This window comes from Dermochelys coriacea, chromosome 3 (genome assembly GCF_009764565.3).
Source record: "Dermochelys coriacea isolate rDerCor1 chromosome 3, rDerCor1.pri.v4, whole genome shotgun sequence".
Classification (NCBI taxonomy): Eukaryota; Metazoa; Chordata; order Testudines; family Dermochelyidae; genus Dermochelys; species Dermochelys coriacea.
The window spans coordinates 176,726,111-176,739,665 of record NC_050070.1 but is presented as its reverse complement, the minus strand read 5'-3'; the positions used below and the strand labels follow the sequence as shown (position 1 = coordinate 176,739,665).

The following is a 13,555-nucleotide window of genomic DNA, read 5'->3' as shown; positions in this document are numbered from 1 at the left end:
AAACATCTTTGCCCATTCCCTCCCAGTGGAATGACCTCCCCAGCCGGTCTTTGGTCCTGTTCACCCCAGCATGGCCACTAGCATGATCGTGAGCTAAGCTCAAGAGCTTGACCTGGTACTTAGTTGGAACTACCAACTGTCTCTGAGGATGCCAGTGTTCCTAAAAGTCCTCTTTCTACAACAAATCTGGATTGATTAGAAGAGCTGAGAGGCGGTGGGTTGCTCTGTGCCGCCGTCCAAGCTCTCTGGAGGCTTTCATCTACTTTCTGTTCGGTCTAGAACTGTTCCCTTGATGCTGGAGACATCAGTTCCTCATTGGATTGTGGACCTATGCTTGGTCCCTCTGGAAGCGATGTAGGGGATGGGGCTGTTTCCGTTGACTGTGAACCGCTCTCCGCTGGTGCACTATGTTGGGGTTCAGGCTCTGACTGAGCCTCTTGTTTAGGGTTATCGGTTGCTGCAGGTTCAGGTTCGGTGGGGCCCTCTGGTGTTGGGGTTGCAAGTACTGGATTCAGTGCTGGCAATGGGTCTGGTGCTGGTTGTTCCGCTGGTTCCAGTTCTGGGACTGGCTCTGTCTGGGTCTCTGGGACTGGATCCACTACTGCTGTTGCAGACATTGGCCTGGTGTCCGGGTCCATCACCTCTGACCGGGTCCTGGTAGAAGTTTCCGGAACAGAGCTAGGCGTGACGGCTTGTTTAGCCTGGCTGTGCGTGACCATTCCCACCCTCTTAGCTCGCTTCACATGATTGGCCAAGTCTTCCCCCAACAGCATGGGGATGGGATAATCATCATAGACTGCAAAAGTCCACGTTCCTGACTAGCTCTTGTACTGGACAGGCAACTTGACTGTAAGCAAATTGAAAGAGTTGGCCTTGAAGGGTTGAATCGTCACTTGGATCTCTGGGTTTATTAAATTGGGGTCCAGTAAGGAAGCATAGATAGCCAATACTTGTGCTCCAGTGTCCCTCCACGCGGTGACCTTCTTCCCGCCCACACTCACAGTTTCCCTCCGCTCCGAGGGTTTTTGGGAGGTATCTGGGTCTGAGGACCTCTGGTGTGATTCCGGTGCAATAAACTGTAATCTGTTGGGGTTCTTGTGGCAGTTGGCCTTTACATGCCCCGGCTCGTTATATTTAAAACATCGTCTAAGCTGTTGGGTCACTGGGGCGAGGTGGGTTGCTGGAGAACGGTGTGGCAGGACGATAAGGTGGCTGGAGGGTTCCTTGGAGGGTAGGTGGGGCCTTGGGTTGCCCCTGGTAGTAGGGTGTGGTCTGAGGTTGTCCCTTCTGGTATCTGCTCCCATTGCAACCAGTTTTTTCCTTCTCTGCCACCTCCACCCATTTGGCTCCCATCTCCCCCGCCTCAATTACAGTTTTGGGCTTCCCATCTAGGATGTATCTTTCTATTTCCTCAGGATCACCCTTTAAGAACTGTTCCATTTGCATTAGGAAGGGCCAATCTTCTGGAGATTTAACACTTGCTCCTGATATCCAGGCATCCCAATGTTTCACAATGTGGTAGGCATGTCGGGTAAATGACACGTCTGGTTTCCACCTTAGAGCTCTGAACCACCAACGGGAATGCTCGGGGGTTAGCCCCATTCTGACTCTCGCCTTGGTTTTAAACAGTTCATACTGGTTCATGCGTTCCTTAGGCATTTCAGCCGCCACCTCAGCTAAAGGTCCACTGAGCTGTGGCCTCAGCTCTACCATGTATTAGTCTGTAGAGATGCTGTACCCAAGGCAGGCCCTTTCAAAGTTTTCTAAGAAGTCCTCAGTATCATTGCCTGCCTTATAGGTGGGGAACTTTCTGGGATGGGAAGTGGTACCTGGAGAAGGATTGCTAGGGTTTGTTGGTATATTCTGCTGAGCCTTTACCTTCTCCATCTCCATTGCATGCTTCCTCTCTTTTTCTTTCTCCTCCATTTCTTTGGCCCTTGCCTCCATTTCCCTCCTGTGGGCAGCCTCCATTTCTTTTTCCCTTGCCTCCATTTCTTTCCGTACGAGTTCTATCTGTCTTTCATATTCCTTTTGTTTTTCCTCAGCCTCAAATCTGGCTAATTCCAGCTTTTGTTGAACCGTGGAGCCTGTCATCCTAACCTCTCTGTTTTTAACTAACTTTACACCTGAAAGTTAGAAAGAAAACCAAAACAAAAAAACTTGGCTTGTAAAATTTTGCTGTGCTGTCCGGATACCTATGTTTTCTGATAGTAATTGTCAGCCTACAGAGAAATCCTAAAAAAAAAAACCTAACACCTTTGTCTCCAGGCAAATAGGCAGAAAACCCCTCTAGTTGCTCTTAGGTTAAAAAAAAAAAAATTCTTCAGGTCTGTGAAGACTGGTGAATTTCCCTGCAGGAGATTAACTATCCTGCCTTCAGGTAGAGAAAACTCTAGCTCACAAAAGACAATTCCCTTTTGTCTCTGCTCTGGCCCCAAAGCAGAGAAAAGAAAATCTAACTGCTTTCAGCCAAAAACCTGCTTTTCAGCAGCCCAAAGGAAAAAAAAAATTCCTTTTTAAGATCTGTGCTGCATGTTCAAAAAATCAAAATCCTTAAAAAAACAAAACAAAACAAAACAAAAAAAACACCACACACACCCAAAAACTAACACCTTTGTCTCCAGGCAAATAGGCAGAAAACCCCTCTAGTTGCTATTAGGTAAAAAAACAACTTCAGGTTTGTGAAGACGTGTGAATTTCCCTGCCTCTAGGTGGAGAAAACTCCAGCTCACAAAAGACAATTCCCTTTTGTCTATGCTCTGGCCCTAAAGCAGAGAAAAAAACTCTAACTGCTTTCAGTTGGAAACCTGCTTTCCAGCAGCCCAAAGGAAAAAAAAATTCCCTTTTAAAATCTGTGCTTCTGGTTCAAAAAATCTCAAATTGATCTCAAAATGATTTCAGGTTAATCCCACCTCTCTGCCACCATTTCAAGGTTCCTTCCCCACTCTGAACTCTAGGGTACAGATGTGGGGACCTGCATGAAAACCTCCTAAGCTTACTTTTACCAGCTTAGATTAAAACTTCCCCAAGTTACAATCTATTTTACCCTTTGCCCTTGGACTTTCGCTGCCACCACCAAACGTCTAATCGGTATTATTATTATTAGGAAAAAGCCCATTTGGAAGTGTCTTTCCCCAAAAATCCTCCCTTACCTTTACACCCCCTTTCCTGGGGAAGGCGTGATAAAAATCCTCACCAATTTCCATAGGTAACCACAGATCCAAATCCTTGGATCTTAAGAACAATGAAAAAGCATTCAGTTTCTTAAAAGAAGAATTTTAATAGAAGAAAAAGTAAAAAGAATCACCTCTGTAAAATCAGGATGATAAATACCTTACAGGGTAATTAGATTCAAAACATAGAGAATCCCTCTAGGCAAAACCTTAAGTTACAAGAAGATACAAAAAAACGAATAACCATTCCATTCAGCACAGCTTATTTTCTCAGCCATTTAAAGAAATCATAATCTAACGCATATCTAGCTAGATTACTTACTAAATTCTAAGACTCCATTCCTGTTCTGTCCCTGGCAAAAATATCACACAGACAGACAGAGAGGCTTTGTTTCTCCCTCCCCCCAGCTTTTGAAAGTATCTTGTCTCCTCATTGGTCATTTTGGTTTTTCCTCTGGCCAGGAGGGATTTTAAAGGTGTTTACCCTTCCCTTTATATTTATGACAGCCGTATTTTATTGACGCAGGGTTGAAATTTAGCCTTCGTGTTTTCAGACCTAATGTAATATCTGGTTTACTCTTATAGGGTAATGAATAATAAGCTGTTCTATAACAACATGAAGATTAGTTGTCAAAAAAGGAAAATTTGACAGGCACTTACTATATACTTACCCTACTGCACCCTACCCTGTGTACAAATGTGGTGTTCTTGTGTGCAAATATGTCCAATTATTATCCAGAGATATTAATTTGAAAATTTTGTCTTACCTGTCTTTTTAATAACCATTTTTACATCAGATTTTAGAGTAAGTGGGTAACTATCAGACTAACCAAAACTATATTTATAGGTGTATATATAATAACATACAATGTTAATTCTATTTTTTAACTGTTTTCTTTGTGTGTTTCATTAAATTTTGTTTTTAAATAAGACAGGAAAACATTTATCCAGTGCAGTAAAAAAAAAAATGGTCTAATTTGACAGGGAATTGAATATACTGCATATTCTATGAATTTGGCACACAACCGAGTTCTTGCAAAGAGCTATTGAGGAACGTTAAGAAAAATCAATGGGCTAAGGTAACTCTACAATAGAAAAAGTGGTATTAAATTAGAGGTCCCTGTATTGTTGTTTCTTATGTTGACCATATACTAGCAAATGTGTTATTAAATTGCCATTGTCTGCAGTTCTCATTTATCTCGTTTATGCATGTTCCAATATTTTAGTAACCATATATCTGTATTTTTGTGTCTCAGCATGATGTCTCACAGATTTTGCTCAAAGCAACTTTGGACAGTGTGGTTGAGGAGTGTGTCAGCTTTGTAGGAGTAGATATTAACATCTGCTCAGAAATACTGTTAAGGTGGGTTGAATACTTTCCTATTCCAGTAATTACATGGCTCTGGATCACAGAGTCTGTGTTTAGTCTGCCATCCGACTCAAACTCGGCTGGAGCAAATGGCTCTTGTGTTAAACTTCCAATTACATGAAAATGACATATTAAGACAGTATTTCACTGGAGTCTTAAGGGTCAGCTTTTTGAAAGGGGAGATGTGGCTCTGCAAGGTAAAGCCATTCTTCTGAGGGAGACAAATATTTTCAAAGTAATAACTCGTAGCATAAAACTAACACAGCAATCAAAAATAACATGGCATAATAAATATGATATTAATATTGCAAAGGAAGGGATTTCCAAATGTTTGTTCTGTCTGTCAGAAGATGGCTTTACAGATTATAGCAAGTAAAACTGGTTGAAAGACAGAAAATTCTGAAAAATTTTCATGAAAAATATACCCCTTTTTCACTGTGAACATTTTAAAAAATTATATTAGCTCTATAATGTACTGGAAAATGTTATGTTTTTTGTGGAAGATTTTGTGAAAATGTATCTAATTGTCTTTGATGAAAAATCAAAATTCAGAAAATTTCAACTATCTAGTCCAATGGACTGTTAAAAATAAACAGTGGGAGGAGTTCATGCCCATAACCATAGAAATGTAGGACTGGAACAAGTCATCTAGTCCAGTCCCCTGCCCTGAGGCAGGACTAAATATTATCTTCTAGACCAGTGCTACTCAAAGTGGTGGTCTGCGGACCAGTGCCGGTCCGCGAGCCATCAGCTGCTGGTCTGGGCGCACATTAGAAAAAAAATTTCCCGTCCCCCACATCAGATAGCTTGAGAAGCATTGTTTTAGACCATCCCTGACACGTGTTTGTCTAACCTGTTCTTAAAAACCTGTAATGACAGACTGTAACTCCACAGCCTTCCTAGGCAATTTATTCCAGTGCTTAACTACCCTTACAGTTAAGAAGTTTTTCCTAATGTCCTTTGCTACAACTTAAGCCCATTACTTCTTGTCCTGTCCTCAGTGGTTAAGGAGAACAATTTATCACCCTCCTCTTTATAACAACCTTTTATGTACTTGAAGACTATCATCATGTTGTCCTGTCTCTTCTTCTCTCTCCCCTCCCCCCACCATATGCTCTTCTGCTTCTGTGGGCTTATCTACAAGGCTCTACAGAGATGCAAGTTTTAGAGTGCATTAGCATGTTGCACTCTAACTACCCCATCTAGGCCCTGCTGGCATGAACTACAAGGTACATAGTTCATGTTGATGAAGTCCTGTTTCAAACAGGACTACATTAACATGCACTAGGTACCTTGTAGTTCATGCCAGCAGGGTCTACATGGGGCAGTCAGAGCACAAATGCTCTGCAGTTCACACCCCTTATCGCGCACACTGAGGCACTGCGTCGAAAAGCAGTGAGTATCCCTGAGACCTAAATTGTAGAAAACAGTGCATCCCAGACAGGCTGATTACAAGCATTGCTTACTCCTCAGGTGTGTGATATGTTAAATGTGTTCATCATCACCTGTTGTATTTACGAGGCATGTTATATCTCTGCAGGCATTAGAAGTTAGATATGTTCTCTGAGGCCAACTAAAGATCAGTGGAAATTTTATGATCTGTGTATTTGAGGTATATACCTTTGTCATCAAGAAGAGCTGTTAAAGCCAATGTGAAACGAGAGTACGTCAGAGTGCAATGTGGAACTTTCAGTGAACTGTCACAGGTTCCCTGTTTTGAGTTAAGATGCAATAAGTTAGTTCATTGGAGAGTCTAACACCCTGACTTACCATGCACTATCCACTACCTAGACAAGAGCTTAAAATCATGATCTACTTCTTAACATTTCTAAGAATGACTTGCCAAAATTTCCATTCTTAATTAGTAGTATTTTTACTTTGTGAGTTGTTACGTTTCAAATTCTCCTTATAATTCTGATATTTCAGCAATGCTGAGTTTGTCAATCTATTCCAACTTTTGTTGCATGAAGGATGAGACTGTTTTAGGGAAATTTTTCTTCTCTTTGCTATTTTGTGTCTTTCACATCAATTTCAGGTGCTATTTCTTTAGGACCCACTATCAGTGACACTCCATGAACAATTCTCTGCTTCCATTCACTTAGAACCTGAATGCAGATTTGGGTCTGATGCTGCAGAAATATCCTCCCACACAGACCCTTATACCCAGATGGTCCAGAGTCTTGTTGGCTTCAGTGGGATCCTTTTGCAGGATCATGTGAAGATGGATCCTTCAGCTTTTGGTCTTGCACTGCTTTTGCAAACTATTTAGTGTATTGATATTTGAGTTATCTGGAGCAGTTTGTATCCTTGCTGTTAATTTGTATATGCACTAGTCATTGTTTATTTGTAACTAATATATTTTTAAAACTTTGCTTCTCAGACATATTGCAGGACTGAATGCTAATAGGGCTAAAAATATAATTGAATGGCGAGAAAAGAATGGACCATTTATAAGTCGGGAACAGCTCAAGGAAGTTAAAGGACTGGGTCCAAAATCCTTTCAACAGTGCGCTGGATTCATCAGGTTTAATCAAGAATACATAAGAACCTTTTGCAGGTAATTACTAACGTGTGAATTAAACTCAGTAACAACCATGCATTCAAAAGCCCATTCCTTCTCAAAGCAGAAACCAAGCAGAGCTGACTGTCTAATGGGATTGTTGACTATAGCTAAGGCTAGTATTTTATCATGGATATTTTTAGTAAAAGTCATGGACAGGTCCCAGGCAATAAAGAAAAATTCATGGAAACCCATGACCTGTCCCTGACTTTTACTAAAAATATCCATGATAAAATGGGAAGCAGCTGGGCAGCTGCAGAGTGGCTGGGCGTGCCAGGGCCCCGACCACCTGTGGGGACTCAAAGCTGCAGGGTCCCCCTGCTCCCCGCCATGGCGGGAAGTTGCAGGGTCCTCCTTCCCCAGCGACAGAGAGCTGCAGGGATACCCCTGCTTCTGCCACAGTGGGGAGCTGCCGGGGATCTCTCTGCCCCACTGCGGCGGCCAGGGAGCTGCCGGGGAACCCCCTGCTCTGCCTTGGTGGGGGGGAGCTGCGCGAATCCCCCTGCCGTGGCTGGTAGGGAGCTGTGAGTACCCCCATTCTCCATGGCGGCTTGGGGGCCCATTGCCTCAGGTGGTGGGTGACGTACTGCACAGCTCCTTGCTGCTACGGTGTCGGCAGGGCCCTTCAGTTCCCAGCCACCAGGGTTGAAGTCACCGAGGTCTTTGGAAGTCACGGATTCTGTGACCTCTGTGACAAAATTGTAGCCTTAGCTATAGCCCATTATTGTGAATTAGGATTCCTGGATTTTACTCCTTGTTCTGCCACTGACTCATTGGTGACCTTGGGCAAATTCATCTGTAAGATACTGATAACTCACAGGGGTGTTTTTAATGCATAATTGTTTATAAATTACATCAATATTTTTGGAAGGCAGATGCTGTGGAAGTGCGATGATGGGTGGTAGTCAGTGTGAGAATCCAGGATCATCATTCTCAGACATTTTTAATCTTGTCATCTGGGCAGGAAAGATTGTTTAGATTGTTCGTTCTTTGGAGCAAGTGCTATCATTTTTCAATACTGGTGTGCAGTACCTCACATGCACAATGGGGCCCAAAATATTAAAAATATTTTTTCATTCAACTAGCTGACATGATTTTCCTCAAACCAGAGCTAAGACAAAACCTGGGAAACCCCAGGCCAAAATAAATTAGTTTGAAAATGTTTGGAAGACTACAAAACTTACGGTTAAAATTATTACCACTTCAGAATAGTCACTGGGCATTTTATAACGCATTTATGAAATATACTAGTTATATCCTACATTCTCAATGAAGTAAGTTCAATCAATTATTTCTAGAGATTTTTAAGAACTATTCAGATATTGAACAAGCTGCAAAGTCACGAATAGCTCTAGCTTGATTGCCCCTACTGGTAAAGGGAGTACTAACTGGACACACCATCTGCCTGAGTGGTGCAGCTACATCCTGTGCTGGTAGGAAGACAGGAAAAGAGACTTGCACTTATGTGAGCTGTGTTTTTGTCACTGCCACCCTTCCCTGGCGATTCCACCAAGTGAGGGCAGCTTTAAATTATGATGATTAGGGCATCAACTGATTCCTCAGAGTGAAGTCTCCCTAGGATATGAATTGCTCAGCTCATATCTTTGTACCCAGGCCACGACCTGCCCAGCGCTGCCCACTGTTGTGGCAGTGTGGAACAGCTCTGGACCCTCCATCACAATGTCCACCACTCACACATTGGTTTCCATTAGTGGAGTGAATCAAGCTCTTGAAACCGAGAAAGAAGTTTAGACTGTTAAACTTTTTTCAAATCAATATTTTAAGTGAGAACTGCTATGTTTTTGTTAATTGGCCAAATATAAAACATGGGAACTAGCATAAATAAAGCTCTAATGCTAATGGCCTAGTGACAGAGAGAACAAAAATAACGTACTGGCTTCTGATCCACTACAGTATATCTTTTACTGGTTGGGCCCACCAGAAATGTTGCAGAGGCACTGCAGTCAGGGCATAATTTTGACTCAGGTCTTTAATGCAGCACCTGATTTTGCAAGACATGCGTTGATAGGCATCTGATTATCTGATATCAGGATTAGGCTCCCAGCCTCCGTTAGGAAAATATAATAGACAATGCTCTTAACACTCCACTACTGTGCTGTTTGACAAAATATTGACATATGCCTGCCTTCTCTGTTATCATCATTTTTATTATTAATAATTGGTACTGCAGTACTGATCTCACTGCTCATATAACTCATAATCATCTGACACCTAAACACTTCTGATTTGGATTGTTCTGTAGATTTCACTGAGACAAAAAAATAAAGCTATAAAGGTATAAAGTTCCAAAATAAATAAATCTGCAAAACTTTTCAATTTCAGACATTTTCAGGCTCCATTAAAGATAGCTGTTAGGACACTCAAGTCCAGTCCATTTTGAAAGGTGGTAGAGTTACTAAAGCCTGCAAGTTGCACAGGAACTTAATAGGTTAGTCAAAAATGACTCTGTTAAGGACATCTCTGTTGTAGCTGTCATGGATAAGGACCTTGTAGAGCTGATAAGCTCTGCATGGAAGAGACTTACAGGAATCTTTTAGCATAAGCCTAGGGTCAAGGAATTTTCAAGTACTTAAATAGCTGTGGATTATTTTCCCCTTTAAAAACAAAACAAACAAAAAGTGGAGAATGAAATAGAAAAATCTCATACCAGTGCAGCTGTGATGGGTTGGATCACAGAAAACCCCTTGGGAACTGCTAACTGATGTGTTGAGTTGAGACTACTTCTGAGCTGTTTCCCCTGCCAGTTTGGGACTTGAGAACACTGCCTGGTTTGAGCCAGACACACTAACCTGCTGCTAACCCAGGCCCAGATCTGAACAATGTCCCACAAACTGCAGGCTTAACTGAAAATAGCTTAAGAAGTGTTCCTGAGATGCCCAGTTCGCAATGGGGTTCAAACCCCAAATAAATCCGTTTTACCCTGTATAAAGCTTATACAGGATCAACTCATAAATTGTTCGCCCTCTATAACACTGATAGAGAGATATGCACAGCTGTTTCCCCTCTCCCCCCCCGTATTAATACATACTCTGGGTTAATAAGTAAAAGTGATTTTATTAAATACAAAAAGTAGGATTTAAGTGGTTCCAAGTAGTAACAGACAGAACAAAGTAAATTACCAAATAAAATAAAACACACAAGTCTATGCCTAATACAGTAAGAAAGTGATTATAGATGAAACCTCACCCTCGGAGATGTTCCAGTAAGCTTCTTTTACAAACTAGCCTCCTTCTAGTCTGGGTCCAGCAATCACTCACACCCCCGTGGTTACTCTCCTTTGTTCCAGTTTCTTTCAGGTATCCTTTAGGGATGGAGAGGCTATCTCTTGAGCCAGCTGAAGACAAAATGGAGGGGTCTCCCGGGGCTTTAAATAGACTTTCTCCTGTGGGTGGACACCCCTCCCCCCGTGTAGAGTCCCAGCTACAAGATGGAGTTTTTTATGACTCAGAACTTACAGGTAGTAGCCATGGTTTACATGCTACCTTGAATGTCCTCAAGTAGACTTCTTATGTGGATTGGAGTCATCCAAGATCCATTGTCCATTAAGTGTTTCTTGATTGGGCACTTAACTTGCAAATTCCTTTCTAAAGAAGCTACCCAAATCCCTTACTAAGGCTATTTAAAATCAAACAAGTACACAGCCAATATTCATAACTTTGAATACAAAAATGATACATGCATACAAATAGGATGAATATATTCAGTAGATCATAACCTTTGCCGAGATATGTTACATGGCATATGTAGCATAAAACACATTCCAGTTATGTCTATTTACATTCATAAGCATATTTCCGTAAAGCATTATGAGATGCAACATCACAGCAACATTCAAGATTAAATATCAACTATTGAAAAGTCTGGAATGTTTTAACAAAACAGAACAAAATAAGTTACCCCATAACATTAACTTAGCCATATTGTATCTATCTAGTATTTTCTATTGCTGTTTTTCTTTTAAAATGAGCACTTTCACTGACCACATCACTAGCAGTGGTACATCATTAATACATTTCACTGTGAAACCCCAAAATTGATCAATGCGGTAACTAAATATTATCTGAAAACATCATCAGCTTATAGAAAAATTCATTTTTGTGTTTACTTGCACTTGTCTAGTTAGAAATGTATGAATAACATTATACTAATAGTGCGTAAGTGCAAATTCTACATACACATTTTCCCTTCTTTAAAAAAAGTTTAAGAAAGTTCATGTAATATTTGGAGAAGATTATATTGACTTTATTAAGACAGTGTTAGGGTATGTCACATGAAAACTACAATTAAGATACATTAATATGACTTTATGGGTGAGATCCTCATCCCTGCTCCATCCCTTTTACACCAGGTAATGGGGCCAGAGCAGCATAAAGGGTTTCTAGAAGCCCAAGATCTGGCTGAGAGAGAATTTCCTGGCAGAAAAACTGAGACAGACAGCTCTATGCTGTTCTCGGAGGACCTTCTTACAAGCCATAGTATAGGGACCATGGCTGCGGGGTGAGAGGATGAGTGATTGGCAGGGCTGCAGCATATAGCTCCGCAGACATTCTGGGTAGCACTTCTCCCACAGGGCTGTCTAAATTACACCAGGGGAGCTCTGACCCTGGAACAGCCGAGGATTGGAAGGGCACAAACATGGCTTAAGGCCACTGTATGCTCCCCACCCCCATCCCTTGGCCTGTTCCTCACAATATCACCCTAGGTGTATTTCTCTGGGAGATAGACTTCTAAACAGTAATGTATTACTGTAGTGTCTGGCTCCAAAGGATGACAAAAATATTCTGTTTAATTTATAGTATATGGATCCTCCCACTTCTGCAGTGCTTTCCATCTGCAGATCTGAAAGTTTTTTATAAATATTAATGAAGTAGTCCTCACAGCACCCTGTGAAGTAGGGAAATAGACCTGTCCCCATTTTACAGACTGAGAAACTGTGTCTCACATGACTTGCCCAAAGGTACACAGTCTGTGGCAAAACTGGAAGTCAATTGTCTTGCGCTTAGCACCAAGATTTATTTCGTAGTAAGTCCTCTACTCTAATTTAACATGTTAAATCACTGTGGTTTTGTTTGTTTCATTTCTTGCCATTTGTGGCCTGTAACCATGTAATCCCTGCATTGTTCAGCAGTTGGATGCAACAGAGAGACACACTTCCCATAACTTTTTAAGTGGACTTGTGAATGTGCTGCTGTGCCATTTTAATACTTCTTAACAAAGGCTCCTATGTTCAAGTTCTGATTAGTTCTGTATTGAGTATTATGCTTTTACCCTCTCCTTCCCATGAGAAGGAGCCAGAACACAATCTTATTTTATAATTTTTAAAAAATGAGTGATTAAGGGCTGAATCTTTATGGAATGAACAAATTGCAAAAGCTGAACACTGTGTGTGGGTGTGGGTGTGGGTGTGGGTGTGGGTGTGGGCATTTGTAAGAGTGTTCATATACCAAGAACTGTGTCTCTTTGAATTTTGACAGCAATCAGCAAACTAAGCTTGCAGCAGAAGGTCATGCACTTATGGCTAAAGCAGATGTTCAAGTCACAAGCGAAAAACAGGGCAAAAAAAAGAGGAAACCAGCGGCAAACATTGTAATATGGCCAAATCCTTTGGACCAAACTTGTATCCACCCAGAGTCATATGACATTGCAAAGAGGTAAGCAATGGCAGAGTTTCTGAGCTGTTTATGAAATTAGTCTTTTAAACAGTGAGCTGTGATTTTTCCTACATAGTGGAGAAATTTGTTAAAGTTATGGGGACCCAAAATACAAGTGTTAATGTATGTGTGCGTTAATCTCACCCTTCCCCAAAAGAGGGAGTTCTCATGTGAGTGAAGGACTTGGAATCTATTTTGTTTGTCCTTTTATAGGTTTTCTCATTTTTCAAAAAAGGGCTATTTTCAAAACATTAAATAGTGTGTTTTTGTAATTTTATTTCAGTGAGGAAAATGTGTTCCAAAGTTTACCTAGAACACACAGAGTGCACTAGTGAACTTAAGGTGCCCTTATATTGTATCTTTGGACATACCAACTATTACAATACTAGCGAATTTTCTTCCCACTAGCCCTGTCCCTTTTTCTTCCAAGTGTGACTCTCATCACCTTGCCACCAATACTGAGCCCTTTTCTGTCCATTTGCCAGCTCCATTATGCCACACCCCATAACGTTCAGGTTCTCTGCTTGATCAAGTGCAGAAGCAAACTGCTGATTGTTCTGTAAGTCTGAAAAAATGTCGCTTTGTCCCAACCCCATCTTGTGCATTATGGGAATAAATAAAAAAGGCAGTGTTTGCATTTTCTGTAACCTAGTTTTTTGTGCAGTATTATTTCCCTTCAATTTTTCTCCATACATTTAAATTCTCCTACAATGCCACCAAGTGATGATAGTAGTAGGTGTAGAATTCTTTTCAGAAAATCTGTGGGAGTTAAACTAGGTGT

At 41.2% G+C, this 13,555-nt stretch overlaps 1 protein-coding gene across 1 annotated transcript in view; it reads left to right on the top strand.

Moving 5' to 3' along the window:
- Positions 1–13,555, top strand: part of SRBD1 (S1 RNA binding domain 1) — a 237,846-nt gene that overhangs the window by 202,966 nt on the left and 21,325 nt on the right. The window contains 3 exon segments of the mRNA XM_043511889.1: positions 4,430–4,536; positions 6,923–7,099; positions 12,598–12,774. Coding sequence (XP_043367824.1) covers positions 4,430–4,536; positions 6,923–7,099; positions 12,598–12,774 — 461 coding nt within the window.